This window comes from Anabrus simplex, chromosome 5, assembly GCF_040414725.1.
Source record: "Anabrus simplex isolate iqAnaSimp1 chromosome 5, ASM4041472v1, whole genome shotgun sequence".
Lineage (NCBI taxonomy): Eukaryota > Metazoa > Arthropoda > Insecta > Orthoptera > Tettigoniidae > Anabrus > Anabrus simplex.
The window spans coordinates 342,627,009-342,640,913 of NC_090269.1; the positions used below are offsets into that span (position 1 = coordinate 342,627,009).

General features: G+C 37.8%; 1 protein-coding gene across 1 annotated transcript in view; it reads left to right on the forward strand.

Annotated features, from left to right (window-relative positions):
* Positions 1-13,905, forward strand: part of ldbr (lariat debranching enzyme) — a 141,591-nt gene that overhangs the window by 99,660 nt on the left and 28,026 nt on the right. Inside the window, exon 6 of the mRNA XM_067148596.2 lies at positions 5,946-6,088. Coding sequence (XP_067004697.2) covers positions 5,946-6,088 — 143 coding nt within the window. The remainder of the gene's footprint in view (positions 1-5,945; positions 6,089-13,905) is intronic.

Consider the following 13,905-nt stretch of genomic DNA (forward strand, 5'->3'; position numbering starts at 1 on the left):
CATGTGTTGAGAGGGTATGTGATATTTAAGTGATTACAAAATAGAGTGTTATTTACAAAGAACTTGACAGTAAGCTCACTTATCAGTATGACGTTTTATCCGCTCTGGCTAGGATGCATGCTCTGATTTGGTTGGGAAGGGTGTCATAAAACTGTTGTATCCTCTCCTGTGGCAAACTGGCCCACAGATGTTGTAACTGGTCCTTGATATCTTGGATACTGGCGCTGGGATGGAGTTGACGCCTGAGCTGGTCCCACACGTTCCATCAGGGACAGATCTGGTGATCGTACTGGCCACGGGAGTACCTCAACATCACGCAGACAGTTCATAGAGACACATGCTGTGTGTGGACGAGCATTGTCCTGTTGAAAAATGGCACCATGATATTGTCGCATGAGATGTAACACATGAGGACGCAGGATGTCTGTGACATATCTTTGTACTGTCAGAGTTTCCTCAATTACTTTCAGCCGTGACTTGAAGTCATACACGATGACTCCCCTCACCATGACGCCAGGAGTAACACTGCTATGCCTCTCTAAAACATTGGAAAAATGGGACCTCTCCCCACGTCGCCAACATACTCACAGACGATGGTTATCCCTGGTAGTGTAGAACTGCGATTCATCATTGAACACAGTGTGATGCCATTCTTCAGCAGTCCACCACTCCAAATGCAGCCGTTTGTGTTGTGGTGTTAGTGGCAGCCTAGGCGTGGAATGGTAATTCCCTAGTCTGCCTGCTGCTGGTCTCTGGCCCATGGTGACATACAGTGTTGCAGGGAGTCCATTACTTGTTCTCGGATGGCGGTGCAGATGTGCAGGGGTTACGATGTGCTTGGTTCACAATACAGTGATCCTTCCTTGTGGTGGTCAGGCGTCGTTGACCAGAACCTTGATGACAAGTATGCCTGCCCTCACGTTACTGTGCAGTCCAACGTCGGGCCACTGTTACATACGAATGCCCCACAAATCTGGATGTTGCATGATTCGATCAGCCAGCCAAATGGAGATCCACAGTGAGGCCCCTTTCAAACTCTATCATGTGCTAATAACACTAACATGAGTACACGGCATCTCCGTGTCCTTCACAGTGATACTCAACATCTGACCCTGTTTATGCCCTTTATATAACCTGTGACAATAAACTTTGGTGAATGAAGTCAGAACGGTCAATCTGGCAATACTAGCGACACACAACCCTGCACCTGCGTAGCAGCAGGTATTGACCACCTGCTCCCAATGTTTTTCAGTTGAGCATTGTGTGTGTGCCATGTAGGACCTGTTTTGACACAGTGTGTGTTTAGTGCGTTGGTTCTGAACTGCGAACAGGAACATGAATGACCAAAAGATCAATGTACAGTTTTGTTTTAAGCTTGGCAGGACACCGAAAGAAACGCATGCGATGCTGGTACGTGTTTATGAAGATCAAGCACTGTCCTTGAAGTGTGCGTATGAGTTGTTCGCCCGTTTTCGAGGAGGCCGGGAAAGTGTTTCTGACAACCCCCATAGCGGAAGACTGGCGACCGCCATCAGTGACAAAAACATTGAGAAGGTGAGGATATTAATCACGAACGATCGGCGATCAACTGTGCGCATGATAGCGGATGAACTACAGTTTAACCATGAATCCGTGCAACAAATCATTACCCAGAAGTTAGAGAAGAGGAAAATGTGTTCTCATCTTGTGCCACATCACTTGATTGACGATCAGAAGCAGGCACATTTAGAGGCTTCACAGGGTTTTGTCGAAACGATGGATCCGACACCAAATTTATTGAACTGTATCGTCACTGAGGATGAAACCTGCTGTCTCAGGAACAACGCTGAAACGAAACGGCAAATACTATTCCAAACGGCATCCACGGGGCCCTCAGCTAAGGGCCCCGTGGATGGCAACCCACACTCCGATGTTAAGAGCCCCGTGGGCCCCTTTTAGTCATCTTTTACGACAGGCAGGGGATACCATGGGCCTTATTTTACTGCCACCACCCACAGGGATACATATTTTAGAGGTGGTAGTGGTGAATATGGTTTTAATAGGAAGTACAACTGGGCAACCATCCTTTATTAACACTAATTAGAAGGTAAAAATGGAAGGGATCAGACACTTTGAGAAATGAAGGTATTGGCCAAATTTTTTATTAGTAGAATTTTCACTAATATGTCCCACTTACAATCTGTAATACTATTCCAAAATGGTAGGAAAGTATTTTCCTTCAAAACAACTTTCTTTGTGGACCAGTCAAATAATTCTGGTTTGAAATTTGCTGAACTTACTCAGGTGTAAGGAGTAGGGATTCAGTTTTCCCTTCTAATGACCTTAATCCACTCTGCTCTCCTTTCTTCATTAACAGGAAACCTGAGCAAAAATTGACAATAAACAACATAAGTCTTCTTACAAAATTTGGACAGGGCTTCTGGGACTGAAATACTAACACAATAACTGTGGGGGTAATATAATATACTGTACTACATATTATAAGCCATACTTAGAACATTACATGTGAAATGTGATTCCAGGAATACTTTGGGGTTTTACATTTTTCATGTAACCGTACGCACAACATGATGTTATAATAGCTACAACACCATCTTAATATTAGTAATTCATTTACATTTTACATTTTAGTGCGTCATACAATGTTCACAACTGAAAATTCCCGCAATTAAATAAACAATTTATTTCAGTTAATGGCCGTAAATTACACTTAAATTACATAATTAATTAAACAGAATTTTTTTAGTCCAATCTGCCTCTTAGTACAGGTAAGTCTCCTCGCACAATACACAAATACATTCCCACAATTGCAATTTGCGTTCACCATATTTACTTCAGTGAGCTGTGATGGGTTTGACTGCTAAAAAACAGTGTGCGTTCTTGCACCTACAGTATATACGACCACGCCCCATATGCATAGCACTGTCATTGGGCTTAACTCTCAGAGCTCCAATGCATCTCCCTGTATTCTTTACCCCCTGATATCAGGAGCACTGTACCAACCTTGATGCAAATAATACCTAGCTAGACCTCATCTTTTTGCTGCCAAATGTTGAAAGAAATATGCTGGGAATATTCGCATATATATGGTTGTTGGGTCATCAGTCCACAGACTGGTTTGATGCAGCCTTCCATGCCACCCTGTCCTGTGTTAACCTTTTTGTTTATTCATAATTATTGCATCCTACATCTGCTCTAATCTGCTTGTCATATTCATACCTTGGTCTACCCCTACCATTCTTACTGCCTACACTTCCCTCAAAAACTAACTGAACAAGTCCCGGATGTCTTAAAATGTACCCTATCATTCTCTCTCTTCTTGTCAAATTTAGCCCTATCAATCTCCACTCACCAATTTGATTCAGTATCTCTTCATTCGTGATTCGATCTATCCATCTCACCTTCAGCATATATGGTATTTATTTGTATTAACTGGTTGCTGTACCCAGGTTTAGCATTCACAAGGAATCACACTCCAGACAAAGGTTTTTGCAGAGACCTCCTATAATATTTATGTGCTTGAGGTAGTTAGTCTCTTCACACATTGGTCTAGGAACCATTAGTAGAACTCTTCCAGCTGTTGATCATCAGTCTCCTTGATTTGTTATAACCCTTTGTGGGTGGAGCATAAAGTCACCCATGATATCTCCCACTTGTTGTAAGAGGCAACTAAAAGGGAATTCTCAGGGGCTCTAGTCTTGGGAATATGGGGTGTTGACTATGGGGTTGCATCTGGCATTGCCCCACTTACTTGTGCCAGGTACCTCACCTTCTTCTTTATCATCCAACACCTCTGTTGTCAACTCTTGCTAGTTCCAAAAGACAACATCTGTTTTTATTTTTTTATTTATTGAGATAAAAAAACTGTTAAAATTCATTGTAACAGTAAAATTCAGGACATTTTATGTGACTTGTTACAAATCATAACATAAATATAAAACATAGGGCCAGAGATAGATTCAGCAATGCGTTCAGGAGATATTTAAAATTGCAGATGTGGAATTTTGGAAGTAAGCTAATGGAAAATCGTGTTTTGGAATGTTCTAGCATATGTCAAGTTTTCGAACAAAACATTGAATTTTGCTTGAGAAGGATAATTTTATCTACATAATCTTGTTATGCACTCCTAATTTAATAAAAACACAAAATTTACTGTAAACACAGGTAAATTGAATGAAAATAGTATATAGCAACATAATTATTATACTGTGTTATACTTGAGTCGAAAACATACAGATTTACAGTTAAGTCACTTTGAGGTATACAAAATATAACGTGTGAGATCATGTTACAAATGCCCAGTATTTTGCAATATCCAATGCACTCGGAGTAGCTTGTAGGAGATCATCCTCTGTGCAAGATGTTGGGCACTGAAGCATGTGGCTCAAGGTTTGTTCTTATCCACACTCACACTTTGTATCACTAGTCCTGAACCCCCATTTCTTCAAGTTATCTCTGGATCTTCCCACTCCTGATTGTAGCCTGTTCAGAGATTTCCACACCAGCCAGCTTTCATTATGTCCAGATGGTAACTGCTCAGCCGCTGGCATCCATCCGCAGAGGTGAGGGGTCTTCTTCTTCCACAGTTCCAGCCTTGCCTTCTCTGGTGAGATAGTAGCACCTCAGATGTCCTCAGGAAGCTCGAGGTTTGGATTGTTTGAGGGTGAGAACCCAACATAATAAAAAATATGGAGCAATAAGTCACATGGATTAGATTCTCAAGTTGTCATCCTCCTCTCGGAATTCACAGGGTCCATGACCTTCTTATAATATTGAACTTCATTGCTTTTCCACTCTTCCTCATTGCATACCATCAGCAGTTTATTCACATCATTCACCTTTTCTTTGATGGCTATTTCAAGAGGCAACTGAATTTTCTCAAAAGTTACTGTTTTTCCTCTTTTCAGTTAACCCTTTGAAATCATTAGTCACTCCTATAATTTTGCTTTCTATGAAGAAGAGTAGAGGAGAGTAGAGTAGAGGATTTTCCTTTCCTAAATACAGGATTGTATTCTAAAGAGCCATGACCCTGGTGATTTAAAGGAAGTTTGGACGCTATCTTTCCAGTCATACACCAGACAGTCAACTTTTAATGTATTCGCTGGGCCAAACTGCATGAAAATTTTAGTGTAGTTCTCTGTCAGTCAATCAGTCACTACTGATCTGCATGTAGGGCAGTCGTCCAGCTGGCAGATTCCCTATCTGTTGTTTTCCTAGCATTTTCTTAAATGATTGCAAAGAAATTGGAAATTTATTGAACATCATCCTTGGTAAGTTATTCCAATTCCTAACTCCCCTTCCTATAAACAAATATTTGCCCCAGTTTGTTCTCTTGAATTCCAGCTTTATCTTCATATTGTGATCTTTCCTACTTTTAAAGACACCACTGAAACTTATTCGCCTACTGAAGTCATTCCACGCCATCTGTCCACTGACAGCTCCAAACATTCCACTTACTGTAGGATGCTAATTAGTTTATTAATTATATCACCTATTCAATACATTAAATTTTAAACAATTAGGAATTTATCATTATTACCATATGAATGCGAGACGTGTTTCGCCTTTCATAGAAGGCATCATCAGTCATTGTACCACCTCAAGGTTAAATCAGGTACCTGATTTATATTTAAATTATAATTACTAAGAATTAATATTAACATATTTACAGTAGGAGTAGCCTAACGAGAAAAACAATGTTCGGTGTTTATATGAATAACAACATATCAGCCCTTGGCCGTTGATTACCACTGCTGATGGACGCTGTTATATGCCTGTTATTCCTGGGGCAGTTTTAACAAGTACCTTGTTTTCTCAGTGCTCTTATTTGCACATCTGTCACAAATGTTTAATCCAATTCTGATATAAATAATATTTTTAGCATAAAAGAGTGAAAATGAGAATTACTGTAGGAATTGTAAGGAGTTTTTCTTTCTCTTTTACAGATAGTCGACATTCCACATGATCCCCAGAAAGCTATGGAACTTGAATATGATTTAGAATGGCTCACTATTTTATTCTTGACCAACCATCTGTTGAGTGTAAAAAAGAGTGTACAGTATATGCCTGGTCCAGGGAGCAATGAAAGGTTTGCAGCTTATTTTTAACCTTTTATTCTTATAGTTTTCTTATGTTTTTATTTTATTTTTGTATCATTTTCCTCATGTTGTGTTTCAAGAAAGTTTATAAAATGCTGCTGATGATGATGATAGTGCAAATCAGCTTAAAATGAGAAAGTATTCTTAAGTATTACTATTACTTCAAAGCTTTGTAAATGAGACAACTCCCCTACCCTGCCGGCCTACATTCTGATGGTCAAAATTTTTTCTACCCGTGGGACACGAACCAGCTAACCACAACCTCAGGCCATTAAAGACTTGACACCTTAACGATCATGGCCACCTGGCGGACTTATTGCTTTCCACCACCACTAGTAGGGATGGCAAATAACAGTTTCAGTGCTAGTAAAAATGTGATTGAACTAAGCGGTAATAGCGAAAATTTGTGATGCGATAAGTGAGGTATTTTTATATAAATTTAATACGAAGGGAATCGGGACTTTGAATTTACTACATGCTAAGCAGGGAAAATGTGTTAATGAGGAACGCACTAACAAGGTTTAACTGTATATCATATAATATAAATGGCAATGTCACACATGAAGAATTAGACCAGTTGTATTTATCATATGCAGTTATCTTAATATTGGTCCGTATTGATAGAATTATAATTACAGTAGCTAGACATAAGGATTCCACCTAATCACTACATATTTACTTTTATGTGTCCATTTATATTTGTCACATTGTGGCACTAGTTTCAATCATATAATGATCATCTTCAGCCACTTATAATTAAAAATTGACAAAGCATTACATTCGGCATGTATACATAAAATAATGACAAAACTTATACATTAAAAAATTGGGTGATGTGCTAATGAGTTTTGTTGTGATGTTTGATGTGTCTTAAAAAAAAGGTGAGATTTGCGTCAGCGATGTCAGTACAGGTATATATTCTTAAAATTATAATTTTTTAAAATGACATTCGCATTGGATAAAATAGTTTGGTAGTTTTTCGCGTGGCTGTGATCTTGCATCCGGGATATATTGGGTTCGAATCCCACTGTCGGCAGCCCTGAGGATAGTTTTCCATGGTTTTCCATTTTCATACCAGGCAAATGCTGAAGCTGTACCTTAATTAAGGCCATGGCCACTTCCTTCCATCTCCTGGGCCTTCCCTATCCCATTGTCACCATAAGACCTATCTCTGCCACTAGCAAAAAAAAAAGTTTTTTGATGAATGTTAAATTCATCCCATTTAATTAGTTGAGTCTGTGGAAAGTGCATCTATGAGAATTTCAGCATTCACATAATCATGAATGTCACTTGAGTACTGTTGATTTAAACCCATAAATTGGGAAATAAGATGCTGAGGAGAAATTGGCAGTTTTTTCTTCAGGAAACCTCAATACAGTTGATTGCCTGTGTTTAATTTGTGAACTTATATTGTTTTCCAGAAGTTTGAAAACTAGGTTAGTTTACATTTTTAGAACCTCGTAGCTTTATATGAATTTGTGAATTGTGCCAATACGGGTTGTTGAAGATAGCATCTGAAAGGGAAAGCAAAGAAAAAACTTAATGGGGCTTGTGAAGCAAAGTTGGATGAATGTGTGAGTAATGTGTTTTTACGGAACCCACCTCCGGTAGCACCGTCACTGCTGGTTGTACACAGACTAAAACTGAACTGACCACTGACAAGAGTGTGCGAGGAAAAAAGTAAAGAAAGGGGTAGTGAGGAGAATGTTGTAGTAAGGTGGATCTGGCAGATATGATGGAGTGGGGATTGTTGGAGGGGTATATGGGTATCTCTATGTTCATGGGATTTGTTATTTTTATTCATTTTGTATTATTATATACTGGAATGGTGATGTCAAATAATGTATTTGCTTTTTTTCTGAAATTTCATTTATATTGAAATTCGGGTTGAAATACTGTTCCAAATGTATGAAAACATTCTCCATAATATTCAAAAGAGCCCCTTTGTTTATCACCTTAATGATTCTCAAGTCTTGTTCAGTAGTTGTGAATTTATGTCCGGTTGTGCACTTACGAACAACATAGGGACATTCACCTCCAAATAAATTAAACAATAGATCACTACATTCATAAGGAAAACCTATTCAAAATACGAATGTTCCCCTTAAAGTTACATAAGTCTTGACCCATATTACTATTGAACGAACATGAATATCAGTAAAGTTGCTCATTTACACAGAAAAGGATACCAATTCCCAGATCAACTCAAAAAACAATGGCTACTGTAGAAACGACAAAATAGTTCGCCACCAACCACAACACTCTTGATGTGTTATTTAGTTTAAAGTGTAGATATGTTATTCGGACTTCATCAGTGGTTTAAATTATATCAGTGTTTACACAGAAAAGGATACCAACTCCCATATCAACTCAAAAACAATGGCTGCTGTAGAAACGGCAAAATAGTTTGCCATCAACCACAACATTTTTGATGTATTTTTTAGTTTAAAGTGTAGATATGTTATTCAGACTTTGTCAATGGTTTAAATTAAGACTATAAATTGTGTCATATCAGTGTTTATATCATTATTGGTTATGTGTGTGCTTATGTCTTCCAATTGGAGCGTGGCTGAAGATGACCCAATATATATGGGGCCGAAACTAGTCCCAGTGTTATAATATACATACTAATAGTATTGAATAGGTGGACCCTTCCTACCCTTTGATAGTGATCAATTGTCAATATGGACCATAATGAAATTCATAACTTATGAGATGAAATGAAATGGCATCTGGCTTTTAGTGCCGGGAGTGTCCGAGGACATGTTCGGCACACCAGGTGCAGGTCTTTCTATTTGACGCCCGTAGGCGACCTGCACTTCATGATGAGGATGAAATGATGATGAAAAGACACATACACCCAGCCCCCATGCCAGCGAAATTAACCAATGATGGAATCAAACCCGGGACCCCTGTGACCAAAGGCCAGCACACTAACCATTTAGCCATGGAGCTGGATATCATTATTATTATTATTATTATTATTATTATTATTATTATTATTATTATTATTATTATTCATCTACCTCCTTTAAGGCTTCATTTCCTAATTATATATATATATATATATATAGGTAAATATCATTCTATGGATGTATGTATGTTTCACATCTCCTCCTAAACCACTGGAGCAATTTCAACCAAACTACTTGGTACACTTACGGCTTAATATCAGGAGACAAACCATGTGGGGGGGGTAAGACACCCTTAGCACCTTTAGGGGTGGGGAGAGAAGGATGAGAAATAAAAATAATAAAAAATTGTGTGGTATCCATCGTTTTGGGGATTGCTGAGATTAATATTGACACTCCAGATGTTGTTTAAGTCCTTCAACCCCGTTTGGCATAGGATGTAAGAAAGAGTGAAAAAGAAAATGTCCAAAATGACCGAGATAATGGACAGATGTGTGTGTGTTCCAGCATATCTCTCAACCAAAATTGATACAAGTATGACTTACTATCTGGAAAAGATATTGTGGGGTTAAGAGACCCCTAGCACCTCTAGGGTAGAGGGGTGAAATGTAAAAATAATTGAAAACGACCTATATTATTGTCGAATGCATAGTTTTCGTGGTTGCTGAGATGAACTGACACACTGTATGCTGTTTAGTCAATGTACTGGCGCCATAGGCATGGTGGTGAGAAGGGGGTGAAAAATGAACCATCCAAACTTACCAAAATTATGGATGAATGTGTGTATGTTCCAGCACAGCTCTCAACCAAAGCTGGTACACATATGACTTATATGGAAAAATTCTGTGAGGGGTGGGTGGGTGGAGGGGTAAGGCACACCTTGCTCCCCTAGGAGTGGGAGTGAAATGTGAAAAAAATCAGAAACAACTTATATTAATGTCAAATCCATAGTTTTCGGGGTCGCTGAGATGAACTGTGATGCTCTGGATGCCATTTAAGTCCCGGTTCTTCCTCAGTTGGAATGAGGGTTGAGAAAGGCTGAAGAAAGGTGTCGAAAATAAGCAAGATTATGGATGTATGTGTGTGTGTTCTAGCATAGCTCTCAACCAACCACTGTATGTGTGGATGTTCCATTATACCTCTCAACCAAACTTGTTTCATATGTGAATATCTGGTGAGAAAACATTTTTAGTGTAAGACACTCTTATCATTCATAGGGGTGGGGTTGAGGAGAAGGTGTCCTGTAAAAATAATAAAAAATTACCAACATTAGTGTCAAATTCATAATTTTCTCGGTTGCTGAGATGTATAGTGGCTTTAAGTCCAAGTTCAGTCCCCATTGGCATGGGGGTTGAGAAGAGATAAAAAGAAAGTCCAAAATGACCAGGATTATGGGTGTGTGTGTGTGTGGGGGGGGGGGGGGGGGGGTTGAGCATAGCACTCAACCAAACTTGGTATATATTTGACTTGATCTTCTTTTACAACTTTTTCCCACATCCATGGGGTCACAGGTGCGAACTGCGTCGCATATGAGGATTTGCCCCTGTTCTATGGCTGGATGCCCCTCCTGGCACCAACCCTGTACAGAGGGATGTAATCACTATTACGTGTTTCTGTGATGGTTGGTAGTGTAGTTTGTTGTTTGAATATGAATAGGAAAGTGTTGGGGCAAACACAAACACATCGTTCCAGAGCCAGAAGAATTAATCAGACTCAGTTAAAATTCCCAACCCAGCCAAGAATCAAATGTGGGACCCTCTGAACCTAAAGCCTCAATGCAGACCATTCAGTCAATGAGTCAGACACACATATGGCTTACTATCTTTAAAAAAAATACTTTGAGGGTAAGACACCCTGAGCAGAGGGGGGTGACATGTAAAAATAACCTAAAATGATCAATATCATTGTCGTTTCCATGGTTTTGAGGGTCACTGAAATGAATTCGGACTATCTGGATGCCATTGAATTTCATGTTCAGCCTCCATCGGCGTGGAGGTTGGAAAGGTTTGAAAAAGAAAATGCCCAAAATGAGTGATATAATTGTTGAATCCTCAGTTTCCGGGTCGCTTGCTTATAAGTGACAGTCCCAGTGACAGTTGGAATCTTGTACATCATAGCTGTAGCGGATTGCGTAAATATGTAAGAGTTAAATTATTTACTTTCATTATTTATTTGAAAGAGTCAGCTACTTCATTGACAATCTCGGCTTCGGCAAGGACAAAGTTTAATGTAAAACTAAATGATCTCAAACTAAAATTTAAAATTAAACACTAAAGAACAACTCTAAATCTACAAACGAGTTTGTAAAATATCAATCAACTTCACAATAAAGACATCTACAAATTATTACTTCAAACAGTTAATACTACGCCCTTTCTGCGTCCAGGTCGGTGTACGTAAAATGAATCCGAGCCAGTTTCTCAGGGTATTTGAGCATATAAGTTGTTTTATGTGGGTTCAAAGGAAAGTTGATATGCCAAGTCTTTTAATAAGTACCTGAGGATTCGATGAACATCTTTGACGCGTCAATGAGTCGACATGATCATCCAACAACTTACTACCTTAATTCTAAGATACCTTAAACTATAGCAGAAATCTATTAATAAGACCTCGAGTAATTTTTAACTACCATTATTTATTAAGTAGAATGTATATGAATCTTGGAAGAGAAAAAGGTAACAATATAATTAAAATCTGAAATTGATTGATTTCTGTATCTCTGGATTGATAAATTCATTTTGATAATGATCACATTTGGTCTGTATGCTTCACTTCATCACTATTGAAATTGGCTCTTATATACAACATTCCTTAAATGAAATTCTAAATAAATATAATCTCCTTATGGGAAATCTGGTTGCATTGAAATCACATTCCTTTCACTTAACATTCGTTGACATTTGTAATACTCTAACTTGTTCTTACTACAGCTCAATAACATTAATTTTTGATGGCCTTACGTCTGAATACAACTTCTGAATTCTAGCCTGATTAATACATTATCTCATGAATTCTTTTATGGTTCTCTTAAGCCTTCGGAACTCCGAAAAGTTTCTTATTTGCCTCAGTCAGTAATTAAAAAACTACCATACTATTTAAGAATATGCTTCAAATTCACATTCCTATCTAAGTTAATGTAATCATAGAATCAAGCACATTATATACAGCCTTAACTAGTTCTGAATAAGACTATAAAATCTCACATATATCGCTTTCAGTTAGGAAAAACTTATTTATGAAGACATAAAATAATATGAACCCGTATACGTTCTTACAATCAATGGCAGTGATCCTCTCTTATTACTTAAATTATTCCAGGATCAACTTAAATTAATGCAGCTATCTACATATAAGAAGTTCTACTTTCATGTTGGAGTATAACTGGTATTTATTCCTAGTAGGGATATTATTTGATGATTATGACCTATTATCCTATCTCTATCTTATATGAGGTTAGGGTATGTTGCAATGATAGTAGTATGTGACCTCTTGATTACTTATCATGTTACTCGATTAACAACACATGTGATCCTAGCTTGTGTCGATATTTGTCTTGCTTATATTAAATATTCCCTTTCTTTCAATCTCGACGTAGAATATACTCGTATTTAAATCATCTTTCATATATCAACTTTGCATTCTCATAAAGCATTCATTTCAACTCATATTTCTTCTTATTATAATTACCTTTTCCTAATAACACATTTCCTTGACGCACAAGTAATCTTTAACACTGGATCATTATCTTCTTAACTCGTCATAACTTTCATCTTACTTGTTTACATTCCAATACCTCATAACCTATATCTTATAATACCGGTATCACTGTATTACATATCTGTATACTCTGAATATGTTCCCTACGTTGATCTCAAAATTATCACTTGGATTCTAAATGATTTTATAACATTTTCTTCTGATGTGAACTTCGCTTTTAGCTATGGCATAACACTACTTAAGGCATTCTCTCTTTTCTGTTGGGATCTGCATGTATCCATAGATGACTATGTACTTCCTTTTAAATCAAATTATCATAAAGTCACTCGCGAGAATCTAACATAATTAAATTGAAATAATAAATAAGTAGTTCAACCTATTCAATACAAATAAATAAGAAATGTAGTGTTACATTCCTATTTAATTATAAGTGGAAGCGGTACCGGTTTCGACCCCAATCCGGGTCATCATCAACCGAATAAAATGCAAAAAACAATGCATAGGTGAGAAAGAAATTAAAGAACGAGTCTCCACATGTTAAAAGGTTAATTCTGAAGATCAAAAACTGTCCAACTATATTTCGACTACATACAACCTAATAAAATTATTCTCTATCAAATTACGTAAATTTGTACAAGAAACTTATCTTCCTTCCTCTGCTTCTGGACTACCCTAGGTTTGTTTCATTCTCCACTGTTGGAAACGGCTCCTGTGGCTGGCAGCTGGCTAACCAGTTGTCTTCCTCGGTCTCGGCTGGTCATGCCTCGGGTCAGGTTATCTCAGATGGTCCATCTCCCATCTTTTAAAGATATGCCATCTCGTCTTGCTCGTTCATGCAAATCGAATACATATCTGTAGTCAGCTGATATATGGTTAAATATTCAAAGCGTTCTAATTAAACAAGATAATGTTTCTTTTCAAGATTCTTGTTTACATCTCTAATTTCTTTGTTAGACCTTACAAATGTCTGCATTAACTTCTATTATGTGAATTCTGCTGAATTATTGAATAAAATTTCCAGTGTTATTTCGTTACCGTAGCTTCTCAAGTATTTATTTTTCTCAGTCCTGTCAGAGTTTTATGGCAGGCTGGTTATTGAATCTTGCCTAGCATTTAATATGTAGATAACGCATTTTGTATGTATTTCTTGGCTTATTTCACGATAAATTACTATCGTA